This window comes from Candoia aspera, chromosome 1, assembly GCF_035149785.1.
Source record: "Candoia aspera isolate rCanAsp1 chromosome 1, rCanAsp1.hap2, whole genome shotgun sequence".
Lineage (NCBI taxonomy): Eukaryota > Metazoa > Chordata > Lepidosauria > Squamata > Boidae > Candoia > Candoia aspera.
Genome location: NC_086153.1, coordinates 290,587,253 through 290,603,044, shown reverse-complemented (window position 1 = coordinate 290,603,044; position 15,792 = coordinate 290,587,253). Strand labels below are relative to the sequence as shown.

General features: G+C 38.8%; 1 protein-coding gene across 2 annotated transcripts in view; it reads right to left on the bottom strand.

The window, feature by feature from the left end:
* AKAP6 (A-kinase anchoring protein 6) overlaps positions 1–15,792 on the bottom strand; it is a 258,121-nt gene that overhangs the window by 199,426 nt on the left and 42,903 nt on the right. For both annotated transcript variants that reach the window (XM_063290024.1, XM_063290025.1), the window contains exon 2: positions 11,564–11,921. In XM_063290024.1, the coding sequence (XP_063146094.1) occupies positions 11,564–11,878 (315 nt within the window). In that variant the 5' untranslated portion in view covers positions 11,879–11,921. The remainder of the gene's footprint in view (positions 1–11,563; positions 11,922–15,792) is intronic.

The window sequence follows — 15,792 nt, the reverse complement described above, 5'->3', positions numbered from 1 at the left end:
AATGCAAAACTGGATTGTTGCCAGAAGAGTCCCTCCTTGCCTGGTCAAGCTGACAATGGGTCAAGCTCACAGGGTTCCAGATCAGGAAACAGACTCTATAGGAAGACTAGAACTATACTTCTCTGTTGTGGCCCCGACCCTCTGGAACAGCATCCCCCCCGAGATAAGGACAGCGCCCTCTCTCCTGGGGTTCTGGAAAGCTTTGAAAACCTGGCTTTGGTCCTAGGCCTGGGGTTGATGTTTATTATTTGTCTAAGGCCCCTGTTTTGTTTTGTTGATTCTGTTGTTGATTAGATCATTCTAGTCTGGGCTGTCCATCCGCTTAAATGTTTTTATATTTTTTTCTAGTTTTGTATGCTGCCCAGAGTCCACTGGAGTTGGGCAGCCAATAAATTTAAATGAATAAGTAAATAAATAATAAATACTTTATTGAGATAGGCTATAATACCAGAAACTTGCAGGTCTGATTATGATTCTCCTCTCCTCCTCCCCCCCATCCTCTTTTACCCCAGTGAGTCACAGAAGAGTCTGTTCTTAATAATATCTCTCTTACTAGAACTTAAGAAATGTGTCTGTCCTCTTTGTTCACATGACAGTTTTGGGATATTTGCTTCAAGGCCATCTCCCTGGCTCTCTACAATGGGATAAAGAACCAATTTCTAAACTAACAGGTGGCACACTGCTCCTGAGTGGGAGCTCATTAGTTTCATTCATGGGAGACCGGTTACAAAAATTCAGTTATTGTTTTAGGGGGTCAGAGTACCACAGAGTTTGAGAAATCCTGGTGTATGTCCACAGGAATATATGAATACTGAGGATACCGTAAGACAATTGGCATAATTTTGCTGCAGCAGGTACACCTGCAGAAATATGTGAAGGGCATACCACTTCTATCAATGGTTTGTCTAAACACCCATTTTGTCATGAAGTGATAATGATTTTTTTAGTTTTGTTTTATCCTACCTTTATTATTTTTATAAATACCTCAAGGCAGCAAACATAGTTACTACTCCTTCCTCCTCCTATTTTCCCCACAACAACAACCTTGTGAGGTGGGTTGGGCTGAGAGAGAGTGACTGGCCCAAAGTCACCCAACCGGCTTTCAGGCCTAAGGTGGGAGTAGAACTCTCAGGATCCTGGTTTCAAGCCTGGTGCCTTAGCCACTAGACCACTAGAACACTTCTAAAGTTTAGAGCAGAGTGGCTGTGCTACTTCTTATTTAGCAAATAAGAGTAGTGTATGGACATGTTCAGGAGCCCCTCTTATCAAATTGATAAGACCAAGTTGGAGCATGTCACTTCCACACCATTAAATGGATTAGGTCCACTTCTGGAAAACATTACTTTAGACCCGAGTGGCTCAAAAATCAATTTGCTTTTGAATTAAAAATGGGGAAAACAGTCATAATGAATCCATGTTTGCTGTCAGAGAAGTGAATAGTACACAGTGCCGGATAAAGATGAAGCCAGCAGAATTTTAATGCCAATTTAGCCAGAAAGCTCAATTCATAAACTAGGCAGCCATTTTGCCAGTCTACTTTTTCCTTTAATTGTCTTTTATTGGGAGGGAGAGAACTATCTATTTTATTCTGAGCTCACTGCAGATATTGCATGATACAAATGTATCATACATAAATAAAATTATAAGATTGCATTGGAATTTGACTCCCTGAGTCAAATTCACAATTAGAGAAAAGCTTGCTGGAAATTCTTGATGCTCTTTTAGAGGCACTAGATGGCGCTGTGATACAATTGCAGTGGAACCTTCAGTCTCTCACACACAGCTATAGATAACCTCTTGTGGATAAAACAGACTTATTTCTGCAGATTTCAGAGAAAATCATTGATCATATGCTTTATTTGCAAGAAATAGAATTCATGCTAAACCAGATCATTTATTCCAGATTAGTTCCTGTGACTGAAATTCCTGAAGGGATTATGTAATTTGAAACTGTCCTTCACATTAGAGACAAAATAACATTAATTTAACATACAAATTAAACCCTTGAATTAAAAATAATTTAATTATTATTATTAATAATTAGCAATAATAATTTAATTTTTTCATATTCTGGAGATGGGTAGAAAACCCAGTAAGCCCCTTTTGTGAGATAAGAAATTGAGGGTCACTTCTCAAGGATTAATTAATTGTGCAGGACAGAGGAGCAGAAAGTTCCAGTGACATAGGCTAAGCAGCAACGTCCCAAAGCATCTTTTCTCCACTTACATTCTTAAAGGTTTCGTTTCCATTTTCCTTTGCCTCCCTTGCTGAAGGTTATATTATACTTCATATAAAACAAAATGTTTATTAATAAGGCCAATTCCCCATCAGCCTGAATATGGTGGCTCTTTGTAGTAAGTGGCTGCACTTTTCCTTCTTGTTTTCTGCAAAATAGGGCTCAGAACAATTTTAATATAATAATAATAATGTCCATATTACATGTTACTATCTCAGGAACACTAGAAATATATTTAGAGGACTGAAATCCAGCTAGTCACATAGCTTAATTTTTAGTTTTGTTTTTGTTTTTATTTTATACACCTTAGGCATGAAAACCGGCTGGGTGACCTTGGGCCAGTCACTCCCTCTCAGCCCAACTCACCTCACAGGGTTGTTGTTGTTGTTGTCCTATTTTCCCCACAACAACAACCCTGTGAGGTAAATTTGGCTGAGAGCGAGGGACTGGCCCAAGTTGGCTTTCATGCCTAAGGCAGGACTAGAACTCACAGACTCCTGGTTTCTAGCCTGGAGCCTTAACCACTAGACCAAACTATTATATCAGTTTCTAGAGTTGCATTCCAAACTTCTGTTGCATGCATCAATAGAAGTTTGGAATGCAAATCTAGAAACTGATAATCTCTGGGAATGATTATCTACTCCCTCCAGTAATCTGAAAATATCAGCCTACTTGTCAACTGTACAATTGTACAACTGTACAAAAATTATCTAACAAAAAGATTCATCAGTTTCTAGGATTTGCTTGATAGTATATTCATAAATATAGGCTAAGCACAAAACTTTGATGAAAAAGGTGCTTGTTCACAATAATTTGACATCAAATTAATGCTACCCTTTGAACAAAAAAATCAGAGCAGAAGTTGGTTGACTTCTAAATATACCACCAAAACAATGTAATTATTGTATACTGTAGAAGAAGAAGAATCTAAATACGGGTGATGCGAACAACTTTGTTTCTCTTCACACACCATCATCTCTGCATCATTTGTAATCTCTCCGCCTCCAGTATTTGCCTCCTTAAAAGGGGATTATCTGTTCACAGATACTTCCCTTATTTATCCCTGCTTTAATCTCCAAAGCTCAACTGCTGGCTAAGATTTGCCAACTATTGAAGTTTATAGATTAGCCTGTGGGAGGGGGGGAAAAATTACTGTATGCTTATGCACATACTGTGGCTTTCAGCAACCTCACACACTAACTAGGACAGCATTCAGCTTTAGGCTATATCACAAACAATAAAGAAGAGAGAAAAATGTTGGTTACATATGCTATATTGCATAGGGAAATTGGGATCTGAGAAATGTTGACAAAAATAACTCTACTGTAACTATAAGCAAACGGAGGGAAGTGTTGTACTGTGCGTATGGTTTCGTAATACCTTTAAAAATCCAATTCACAAAGACATCTCAAAGGAAACAGTTAGTAATCCAAATGTACAACCATATACTCACATTTATTTTCCTGCTATCACTTATAAACAACCTTTTATGGAAGGCTTCCACATTCAGAGGGCTCCGCCAGGTTTTTATAGATACTGACTTTGTTCCTCTACTTTAATTCAAGCCCCATGCATATCACTGAGAACTTTAGTATTGAGTCAGTTCAAATATATGCTGTTGTGCTAGGAGAAACATATTCTAGACCAGTCTTCCTCAACCATGGCAGCGTTAAGATGTGTGGACTTCAACTCCAGCCAGTATGGCTGGCTGGGGAATTCTGGGAGTTGAAGTCCACACACCTTAAAGCTGCCAAGGTTGAGAAAGACTGGCGTAAACATTGCTACTGAAATACCAGAGTTTTAGCATTAATCCCAAAGAGCACTTAGTGAGTCAGTCTAATGCAGCATCACTGCTTTCCCCGCACTGCATCTGCTTTGTTGTACAGTTCACTATGGGGCATCTCTCAAAAGCAGCTTCTGAGAGGAAAAATGCCCTCTAATTTTTGCAGCACTCCAGCTTCTCTTCTCAGCTGTCTCAGGAGTTGCAAACATAGCTACGGACTTACTATACTTAAGACTGATAGCACGTGCGTACCAACGTAATAAGGCAATGTTTCTGCTTCGTCTTCTTTTCCACAACTATTATTATCATTACAAGGATATCTACTATTTGCTACATAATTGTATGTAACCACAACAGCAACGACGATCTCTAGTTTTTCGAGGCCTGTTATGATGGAACAGGATGGTATATGATTAAAAAAAACATTACTGAAGTGAAATTCAGGTTCTCAGCTCAGTGTCTAGTTTAATTTTTATGCCATCCTCCTATTTCATATTTCATGGTTTTGTTTTGTTTTCTTGTGTTTACAGATAAAATTTAATTTGTATTTTTTACTGTACATCTCCCAAAGTATCTGGTAGGCAGAGAGTGCATGTTATAAATTTAAACAAATAGAATAGGTGGGAGAGTTCCAGGAGGCACCTCACATCTGGGCTAGACAATTGACTCCCAATCTCTTCTTAAATATATACATTTTTAGAAGTGTTGGCAATGGAGAGATTGGGGGCAATGAAACCGCCTGCAATGTAGCCCATTGGGAATGAGATTAACTCCTCCTAACCACCACTCCTCCTCTTCCTCTTCCTCCTCTTCTGTGAAAAATAACCCCAATTGCCATATAGTACAAAGATGACTTTTTCTGTGACAAGAATTGAAACAGCTGTTTTAGAGGCAATATTTTATGGGAGAAAACTATACTGAAAAAAGTTCAACCTTCCCCATTTTCACAAAAGTCAGGAAGAGGAGCGGGGGGAGGAAAAATGATCACAAGGAACACATACAGTATTGTCATTTTCTGATCCTCAAACTCTAAGGAACGATAGTGAAATAAATACCAGTAATATATTTAGCTTATCAAGGCCTGTGCTAGATGAACCACAGATTTGACTCAGTTTTAGACAGCTTTGCATATTGATCATTATAAGTGGGAAATGATGGTGGTGATATTTCATTTATGCCAAGAGCTTTGAATTAACTTTGTGCCACTGAGTCCCACACCTTTTCTCTATATTCTAGTGGAAGACTGCAACTCTAATTACAGTTAAACTATAGTTTAAAATCCTACACCATTATTTCCTGCAAGAATTTGCTTTCTGCTTGAGTTCAGAGCTAATGTGGTACTGTCTTTACTACAATTACAATATTGAAAGTTTTCAGTAGAACTTAACAAAGTGTTTTCAAAACAGATTCAGAATTTTGAGACCTCATTTGACATCTACTCCATAGCAGTTCCCAAAGATGCCTGACAATTCTAGCTGTGTTTGTAAGGCCATGAAAGCTGAGGTGAAATTCAGAATAGAGTTCCATATTTAACCATTCATGCTGTTAACTAAGACAGTTTACAAACTTCAAGATTTACATAGATTTGCACATGCTTTGGGAAGAAATTATATGACAAGGCTTAAATTACATAATGTGCCCAATCCTAATTTTATGACAATCCCTTTATCTATTCATTAGTTTATTTATAACCTGCTGTTTCTCCACAAACTCAAGGTGGTGTACAGTTTCTCCTCCAATTTTTCCCACATCAAAAATCCTCAGGGTTAGGATTTGGATGAGAGCTGATGACTGACTCAAGTCACCCACTGAATTTCCATGACTGAGGATAGACTTGAATCTGTTCTCCCAGGTCCAAGTCCAACCCTTATACCACACTGGCTCAGCTGTCATATGAAAAACTAATTAAAAATGCAGTGTCACATGCACTTGGAAAGAATCAGCTTAGCTTTGGTGGCTTGATTGTAGCCCATGTCTTGACAGATAAGTAGTTTTGATTTCACCCTTGTTTTTCAAGGTCGTGCTAAGGCTGATATTTAGTGTGTGAAAAATTCAAATTGAGGAATGCTGCATACTGTTATTTATTATGTCCAACTCAATGCCATACCACCTTGGTAACCTTGGATAACTATGTCTCACAATTTGCCTGACTATAAAAGTATGCCCTTGGCTTTGTAGATCAAAGCAGGCCAAGTAGCTATCTTAATAATATAAAATAGTCATAATAATTACTTACTGCACAATAAGTAATTTGTACTACATTGTAGGACAAAAGATTTTTTGCATAAAGATCTTCTACTTGAGTATGTTGAAAAAAATTCACACATTCAGCATTATACCTGTTGATAAGCAGATTGCCCTTTCTGTAAATCAGTGGTCCATGAGAGCTGAATGAGCTGGAACAAAACTGAGATATTCTTTTCACTACTGCCTAATAAATGATAGCGTGGGAAGGATATACATATCAGATGCCCCAATATTCAGGCTTTATGTATCTAATCCTATGTAAGTCTATCGGAAACAATGTTTAATAAGTTCAGAGAAGTATAAGGATTCCAGCTTCGATCTACCTACCTACCTATGAAACAAATTACAGTTGTGTCACTGTACACAAAAATAGCTAATGTTTCTCATGCAATTCAGCAGGGGTGTGCAAAAAAAAAAAGGGGGACTGGCAGTGGAAAACTGCCCAGGGAAAAACTGTGTTACACCACAAATATTGCAGTGGTGTAGAATATACAATGATATCACAGTATAATTTATTTAGCATGTTGTTTAATTCAGTCTTGTATTTCAAAAGCAAATAAGCACCTATGACGTGCAGTGAGGGAAAAATATGTTCTGTCCATCAGTGATATACTGTAGAAGAATCTAAGTGGAGCTTTGTAACTCTTTGCAAAAGCTGAGCAATGATGCTCCATTACTCAGGTAAAAACACTGTTGCACGATAAATTGTATTCAACTACGTCCATCCATCAAAGAAATAGATGCTGCTAGTAGATTCTTGTTTCTTTTTCAAGCTCCCTTGTTGTTTTCCAAATCTGCTACAGAGGTTTGGTGTGCCCTCTGAAACAGATATGGGTGTTATTGGATAGAGAAGAAGATGGTGAAGCTCTGCTTCTAGAACAGAATTCCATTTGCACGGTGTTGGATGTATCTGTGGAACCGTCATCCTAGAGACAAACATTTTTCATCTTCTCTTTGTGTAATACAAGGTGTTTCTAGGATGCAGTAGCCTCCTGGGTACTGGTACTAAATGAAAACACCATGCAGGTTAATTATCTTCTTTTATTGTGGGGCACTACTGGTTGTTTGGAATATTGCAATAATAGCTACTTACACTTTGTCAGAATTTGCTGATGCAAGATAATAAACACCAACATATTTCCAATTAAATTCATCAACATTAGATTTAATATGAAGGAGATCATGGTAACAGAAGCCTTATATGAAGGAGGAGAAGAAGATTGTCTTTATCTCTGGCAATCTTTTCAAACTCAGCCAGACAGTAAATGCCACCACTTGTCATCTAGACCCATGTCCCTCCTAGATGGTGAAAGCAGCTTGGGAGGTGATGTGTGGCTGGGTCCAGACGATGGTCAATACATCCTTGAGAGAGGGGGTGTTTCCAACTGCCTTTAAGGAGGCGCTGGTACAACCCCTCCTCAAGAAACCATCGCTGGACCCTACTGTACTGGATAACTTTCATCCAGCCTCCCACCTCCCCTTTTTGGGGAAAGTGGTTGAGAAAGTGGTGGCATTACAACTCCAGAGGGTTCTGGAGGAAACGGATTATCTAGACCCCTTTCAGTCAGGTTTCAGGCCCGGATATGGGATGGAAACGGCATTGGTCACACTTATGATCTCTGGTGGGAGCGGGATGGGGGTAGTGCATCCATCCTTGTTCTTCTTGACCTCTCAGTGGCTTTCGATACCATTGACCATGGTATCCTTTTGGGTCGGCTCAGGGAGTTGGGGGTGGGCAGTGTGGTTCTGCGCTGGTTCACCTCCTTCCTCCAGGGCCGGTCCCAATCGGTGGTGATAGGGAGTGAGAGATCCAACCCTTGACCCCTCCTTTGTGGGGTGCCGCAGGGTATGGTTCTTTCTCCTGTCCTATTCAACATCTACATGAAACCACTGGACGAGATCATCCATCACCATGGGATGAGGTATCATCAATATGCTGATGATACTCAATTGTATATCTCCATCCCTGGTGAGGTAGGTGATGCTGTGACTGCCCTCTCTTGGTGCCTGGGAGCTGTAGGGGTCTGGATGGGGAACAACAGGCTTCGGTTGAACCCTGGTAAGACGGATTGGCTGTGGGTTAAGGGCTCCTCCGTATCTGGGACTTTGTCATCTCTGGCTCTGGATGGGGTTGCACTGCCCCAGACAGACCCGGTACATAACTTGGGGGTCCTCATGGACTCATGGCTCCTACTTGAAGAGCAGGTGGCAGCCGTGGCCAGAAGGGCCTTTGCACAGCTTCGTGTTGTGCACCAGTTACGGCCTTTCCTGGATCGGGAGGCCCTTCGGACAGTCATTCATGCCCTTGTTATCTCCTATATAGACTACTGCAATGCGCTTTACATGGGGCTACCCTTGAAGAGTATCCGGAAGCTTCAGCTGGTCCAGAATGCGACTGCACAGACTATTTTTGGTGCCCCTAGAAGGGCGCACATAACACATTTGCTACGCAAGGTGCATTGGATACCAGTTTGCTTCCGGGTCCAATCCAAGGTGTTGGTTATCACCTTTAAAGCCTTACATGACATGGGACTGGGTTACCTGAGGGACCGCCTCTTCCCTGCATCATCAGCCTGTCCCACCCGATCATACAGAGAGGGCATGCTGCGGACCCCATCGTTATGAGAATTCCATTTGGCAGGGTCCAGGAGGCAGGCCTTCTCTGCAGTAGCGCCTGCCCTTTGGAATATCTTGCCCCTGGAGGTGAGATTAGCCCCATCGCTCCTAGCCTTCTGGAGGAAGTTGAAGACCTGGCTCTGCCACTGGGCTTGGGGTAGGGAGGAGAATAATCATACTTGGGGTTGGCTAGTGCCTTGAAGTGCCCCTCCTAATATAATTACTGAATGAGACCACAGCCATCTGGATTTTATTATATAGGGGAAAGTAGTTGAGAAATTGTTTTAGACTGTATTTTATTGGAATTTTATTATATATTTATTGTTTTATATTGTAAACCGCCCAGAGTCCCTCCGGTCAGAGGAGATGGGCGGTGACAAATTTGATAAATAAATAAATAAATTGGAAAAATAAAGACCGTAGAGAAATTCCAGTTCACAGTCATTCTAGTCATCCTTGGTAAAGAGTTTTATATCTCTACTGCTCTGTCAGATTTAAATTTCCTACAGGAAAAAAATGGCTCATTAGTAACCACATCAGCAGTAATGGTTTCCTTTTTTAGATGGCAATTAGATATCACTGGTAATATAGGGGAGAATCATTAAAATGTAACATGGCACACAAGGTTGCTTTCAGAAAACAAACTCTAAATATTAAATTATTTTTGGCTGAATTGTTGCCTGCATTTTCTGCAGGGATGTTTATCCTTTTTTATTTCTTAAATTTTCACAGAACAATTCTCAAGGTGCATAAAGTGTTTTAGCTATTGGACAGAAACATAATCACTCAGTAATTTCTTTGTGTTCTTAGGAAAAAGCTGACCTTAGATAGAATAGATACTTCTTTGTGTGCACGTTTGGCAGGGGTGCACAACTTTAGCCTCTAAGGGTCCATGCAGCCCTTGGAATCTCTCCAAAAGCTGCCATCAAATTGCCAATCTTCATATGAGAGAAGGGAAAGTAATTAAATATCTTGAGAGTAATCTTGCTGCTTTAAAATTAGTTTAAGCTTAATTAAATCACAATTACTTTTTTAACCTAGCCTCCATGCTTATTATTGTCCTCTTTGAGTTTGGCCATCAACATGACACCAACAGATCAAGCTGGTCACGAGTCCAAACAAAGTTGCACAGCACTGTATTAAGGCATCTATGAGTCGTTTTTAGGAAACAATACAACAAGGCTTCTGGGATTGTTTTCCTTGACACTAATCCCACTGAATATAATTCAACCAACAAATTACACCACTCCTCTGTCAGAGAAGGTTTCCCAGAACAGTTTCCAAAGTAACGCAAGGAAGCATTATCAGAAAAAGAGGTGTAAGATCAGAAAGTTCACTGACATTATTTGAGAAATGAATACATTTAAAACAAATCTTCAGGTTACAGTCAATGCAAAGATATATGCTTTGAACAGAATAGTTCTTCAGCTACCAGATTTGCTTTGCATAAATTCAGTTACTCTTTGTGTAAATTCCTTTACAGATTTGTATGGTATTTGGACATAGCCTAAGCTGAATGAAAACAAGCAAATTAGAGATTTCCTTCCTTCCTTCCTTCCTTCCTTCCTTCCTTCCTCCCTCCCTCCCTTCCTTCCTTGGCAACAAATGCTAACTCACCACCCAGGGTCACTGGTTTCAGATGGGCAGCTACACAAATCGAATGAATGAATGAATGAATGAATGAATGAATGAACAAACAAACAAACAAACAAACAAACAAACAAACAAACTTCCAGATTTCTCTATGTTCTGTTCAGCAGGCAGTGGGAGACAGGGTGCAATTGTCTCATTATTTTACTGTCTGGGCTTAAATACAATTATGAATGATTGCTTTAAGATATTTAATGAGACTTCTGTCTCATTAAAATGGCAATTTGTTGTCTATATACAGTATGTATATAATTATAGATGCAGAAAAAATGCTAGGAAGAATATATATGCAGTGTGTGTGTATGTGTGTGTGTGTGTACACACACACACACACACATAATATACATAACTATACATAACTACAATAGATTTGTATATATTGATCTAAAATTTATCTGTGTGTACTTGCAGGATGTTCTTCTCCTACATGAATCAAGCCATGCTACACAATCATCCCAGAAAGGGATATACACTTTCCACACTTCCATGATGTGTGTGTGTGGATGTGTGTTAGAGCAAGACTAGGAGGTGTTATTTCATGGTTATATGATCACCATTCGAAGGAACAGCCTCCCCTTACAAATAAATTGGCTTCTTCTCCAATGTTAAAGATGAAATTCTTCCAAAAAGTATTTGGTGGTGGTGGTGAAGATGATAATTATGATGATGATGATGATGATGATTTTGCCATCTTTATTATTTTTACTGTTATGGTTGTTATAGAATTGGTTGTTAATATTTTGTCAATTACTGTAATGATTAGATTTAATTAATTATTTTAATGTAGTATATTATCCAAAGATATTTCAATTGTATTTGTATTGTGAATGGTCTAATTATTAGTTTTAAACTACTACAGATTTGGTGGTATAGAAATATAATAAATATAGAAATAAATAAAATTAAATAATGAAACAGCTACTTTAAGACATCTTTCTCCTCTTACACTGCAACCTGCAGATGATTAGTCTCTGGCACAACCAAATAGCATTTTGGAAAGAGAACCAGTAGAGAGCAGTATTTAATCTTACTTTCAGTTGTACCAAATGCACATCCACATGCTTGCTGTCCAGGTCCTGCTGCACTGAGTAAGTCAAATCCCTGACTCTTTCTGATGTCATCCGAAGCCACGTCTCAATCTCAGGCAAGTGGAGAACAATCTTCCAATCAGCAACTGTGTGGAGAGGAGGGGGCTTTTCATATTGTTGTTCAGAATCAAAATCTTCCATGGCACATTCCCCACCATCTTGCTCCGTTGTAGGAGTTGTATTGATGACCATGGGGGACACATCGGTAGTAAGAGCATTCAGTTCTTGTGGATGGATGGGAGAAAGTGCTACTTCCATGGCTAATGTCAGGAGCTCTAGATCATGCTTCTTGCCAAAGCAGCTGCACATATGGAAGAGGAAAAAGGCAAATGTTTAAAAAAGAACAACTTGGAATAAAAGTGTTCTTTTATATTCCACCCCAAATACATCAACCTAATTCACTAACAATTGATATACTGCATGTTTAGACATATATTGAATTCTGCCTCACTATTCATCAACAGCACTGAAAGCAGGCCAAACTTGTTTGGGACTAACAAGATTAAAATTCTTTCTAAACATACCCAAATTCAAATCCAAAACAGCTGCCACTTGTAATCAATCAATAACATTTATTCAGTCAATGACCAGCAAAATTTAAAAGAACAGAAACAGAGTGAAACGAATAGATATAATAATATACTATCAACTAGCAAAATATATCAAATAATAATATAGCATTCACTCCTCTATTGCTATATTGATACATTTGTTACACAGGTAATGTAAATCTAAAACATTACTAGATATAAAATAAAAATTTTATTAATTAAGATATATCAATTCAAAAGTAGTATTTAAAACAAAGGTGATTACTGGTTTTGCCTTACTTTCATCACAGCAACACAAAATTTAGTTACTGCACACGTCATGTATGGTTTTAGATCCTGAAGAAGATGGTTCACATAAAAATTACCTGGACTGTTGGGGAATTTATCTATTAGGGGCAAAATGTAGATTAACTTAATGTCCTTATAAAATTTACAATGTAATAATACGTGTGAGATGGTTTCAACTTTCTCATCACCACGTGGGCAGATATGCTCAGCTATAGGGATTTTACTATGCCTGCCCTGAAGAAGTGCAATGGATGAAGCTGCCACTTGTATGAAGCATAATAGTGAAACAGACTTAGCATGGTTTAGTTTTACTTCTTATGATTAGGATGATGGACAACAATTATGAAACCCACAAAATTATGGTTTATTCATCACAATAAATAAATAAATAAACAGCCTTTTTTCTGAAACTGCACTACTCACTGTTTACTTATATACTTGGAACTACACTATATCTTCATAAGAGGTAGAAATTAGCCAGGAAAAGAAAGAGTTAATGAAAGTTAATATCAATTAACAACTATTAATGATTAATTAATAAGTATTGTTATTTGTGCGGACACTGAAAAATGTAAGAAATCTAAAGAATTCAAGAACCCCAAATGCAATATTGAAGTATTTGTAGCGTATTGTCCAAAGTGAAAAATTAGACTGCTGCTTAGCAAAGTATATAAGAGTTCTGATGGATCTAACATGAAACCTTACCTAGAGAAGCATCCTGCTTCTCACAACAGTCAACCAAATATATGTGTGCTATATCAAATATCCCAGGTTAATCTGTAGAACCTCCAATGAAGAGGCTTGTGAAATTTATTAGAGCCAATATCAGCTCTATTAATAAACCAACTAATTACTTCTTGCTAATCACTACCTAACAAAACCCTAGGAAGCTTAGTGCATACACCACTGGTTGTAGTGTTGACCATGGACTCTTTCTGCAGACTCTCATTTTGTTTCAGTGGGAAAATGAATGCATTAATAAGTGTGTGCTTCTGAGTAAACATAGGTTTTAAAGTTCTGGCTTCAGTGCAAAATGTTGCTGCTTTAACTCAGAAGCAGTAGGGATGCTTTTTAATCTCATCAGCCTTTCCCTTGAATCTGCACCCCCTTGAATAGTACAACTATTGCCACTGGCAGCTATTTAAATAAAGAAAATGCCTTCCTCCTTATCCCCCACCACAATCAAGAATAGTAAAATTGGATCATATTCTACAATGCCAAATCTCTTAGAAACAGAGTAAGGCCCTCTCCTCTCCCTGTTCGCGCTGAAGATGTTGCCTAGTCTGGCAATGAAACATCTGCAAGAAAACAACAAGGCTCAAAGAGCACCAAGGACTCCACATAATAAAAATATCACTGCTTATTTATCAGGCCAGATAAATATTTTCTTAACAGCACATTTTCTTGAAAGAAGAAACGTTGCACGCAGAAATGACTGACGTTACTGTGCCTAATTCATTTTGAAGTTGCTTAGCAGAATCAAAAGCCCCCTTAAGCCAGTCACCAAGCTACTAAAGGAGAAGCATCATCGGGCTCTGCCCTTCTTATACTGTTATTCTTCAAACTACACTAGGAAAACCTCCTTATCTTTCTCTCTTTCTGTCCACAAGTGTTCTGCTTGGCAGAGCAAGGCAGCTGACATGTTACCTCTACATCAACCAATGAAAACATGCTGGCGAGATAACTTTGATTTGTGAGCACTTTTTTGAAAAGAGCCAAGGTCAGATAAATAATTAAAACATCATCAAAGACTTTCGAGAAAGGGGAAGAGTTTTTCCAAACAAGCTAACAAATGTTCAGACTGAGATACAGTTCCAGCTGCTGTATGCTCGATTAAGTAGAAAGCAAACAACCATTCAACAGGGGTATTCGATCCTTTCTGCCATCCACCTAATACATTATTATCTCTTGCAGCTAAATGGACTGAATTATCCACATTGCTTGGCTAAAAAGCTTCCTGTTCTAAATTAGAATTTTGTTGATTGGAATCAACATTTGATAAAAGGCAACCTTAAAATATATCTATTCTATTATTGATTGATTCTATATCTTTATGTTCCATCATTAAGAAAAGAAATCCTCACAAGATGGCGTATATACAGTATATATATACAAATATACATATACATTGTTGTTGTTTATTCGTTTAGTCACTTCCGACTCTTCGTGACTTCATGGACCAGCCCACGCCAGAGCTTCCTGTCGGTCGTCAACACCCCCAGCTCCCCCAGGGACGAGTCCGTCACCTCTAGAATATCATCCATCCACCTTGCCCTTGGTCGGCCCCTCTTCCTTTTGCCTTCCACTCTCCCTAGCATCAGCATCTTCTCCAGGGTGTCCTGTCTTCTCATTATGTGGCCAAAGTATTTCAGTTTTGCCTTTAATATCATTCCCTCAAGTGAGCAGTCTGGCTTTATTTCCTGGAGGATGGACTGGTTTGATCTTCTTGCAGTCCAAGGCACTCTCAGAATTTTCCTCCAACAATACGTATACATATACATATACATATACATATACATATACATATACATATACATATATGCATACAGCATTTAAACATCATTGTTGAACTATGGACACCTTCATAATGACATCAATAAGTACTAACACTAAAATAGCACTGAATAAAGCAAAATATCACAGCATTGCAGTAAGATAAATCAAAGAAAATAAAAAGGCAGCAGTATAGGTTTTCTGTGTCACCTAAAGGTCTGTATAGATGTGGTGAAAGTGAAAGGTCCCCTGTGCAAGGACCAAGTCATGTCTGACCCTTTTTGGGGATGCCACTTTTGTGATGTTTTCTTGGCAGACTATAGCGGGGTGGTTTGCCATTGCCTTCCCCAGTCGTCACCTTCCCCAGCAAGCTGGGTACTCATTTTACCGACCTCGGAAGGATGGAAGGCCTGAGCCGGCTACCCGAGAATCCGGCTTCCGCTGGGATCAAACTTGGGTTGTGGGGAGAGTTTCAGTTGCAATACTGCTGCCTACCACTCTGAGCCACACAAGGCTGTGTCTGTATAGATGTAGCATATTGATATTTATATATGTATTGTAACAGCCTTTTAGATCTACATTTGATGGGTCTAAAATCAGATTCAGAAGAACGGTGCTGAAATATATCCATGCAGAAAGAAAAACATAGAAAAAATACTGATGCTTGTAAGTTGGCGTGTCTCCTCCATCTTATTTCATAGTACGCATATACTGTAGTAACAAAAAAAAATAAAGATACATTTTATGCCTTACATAAAACTATCCACCCAATGAGATCAATAGACAAATCAATTGAGCCAGATCAATTCCCAGGGAGGACCTATTAAAAGACAGACCACA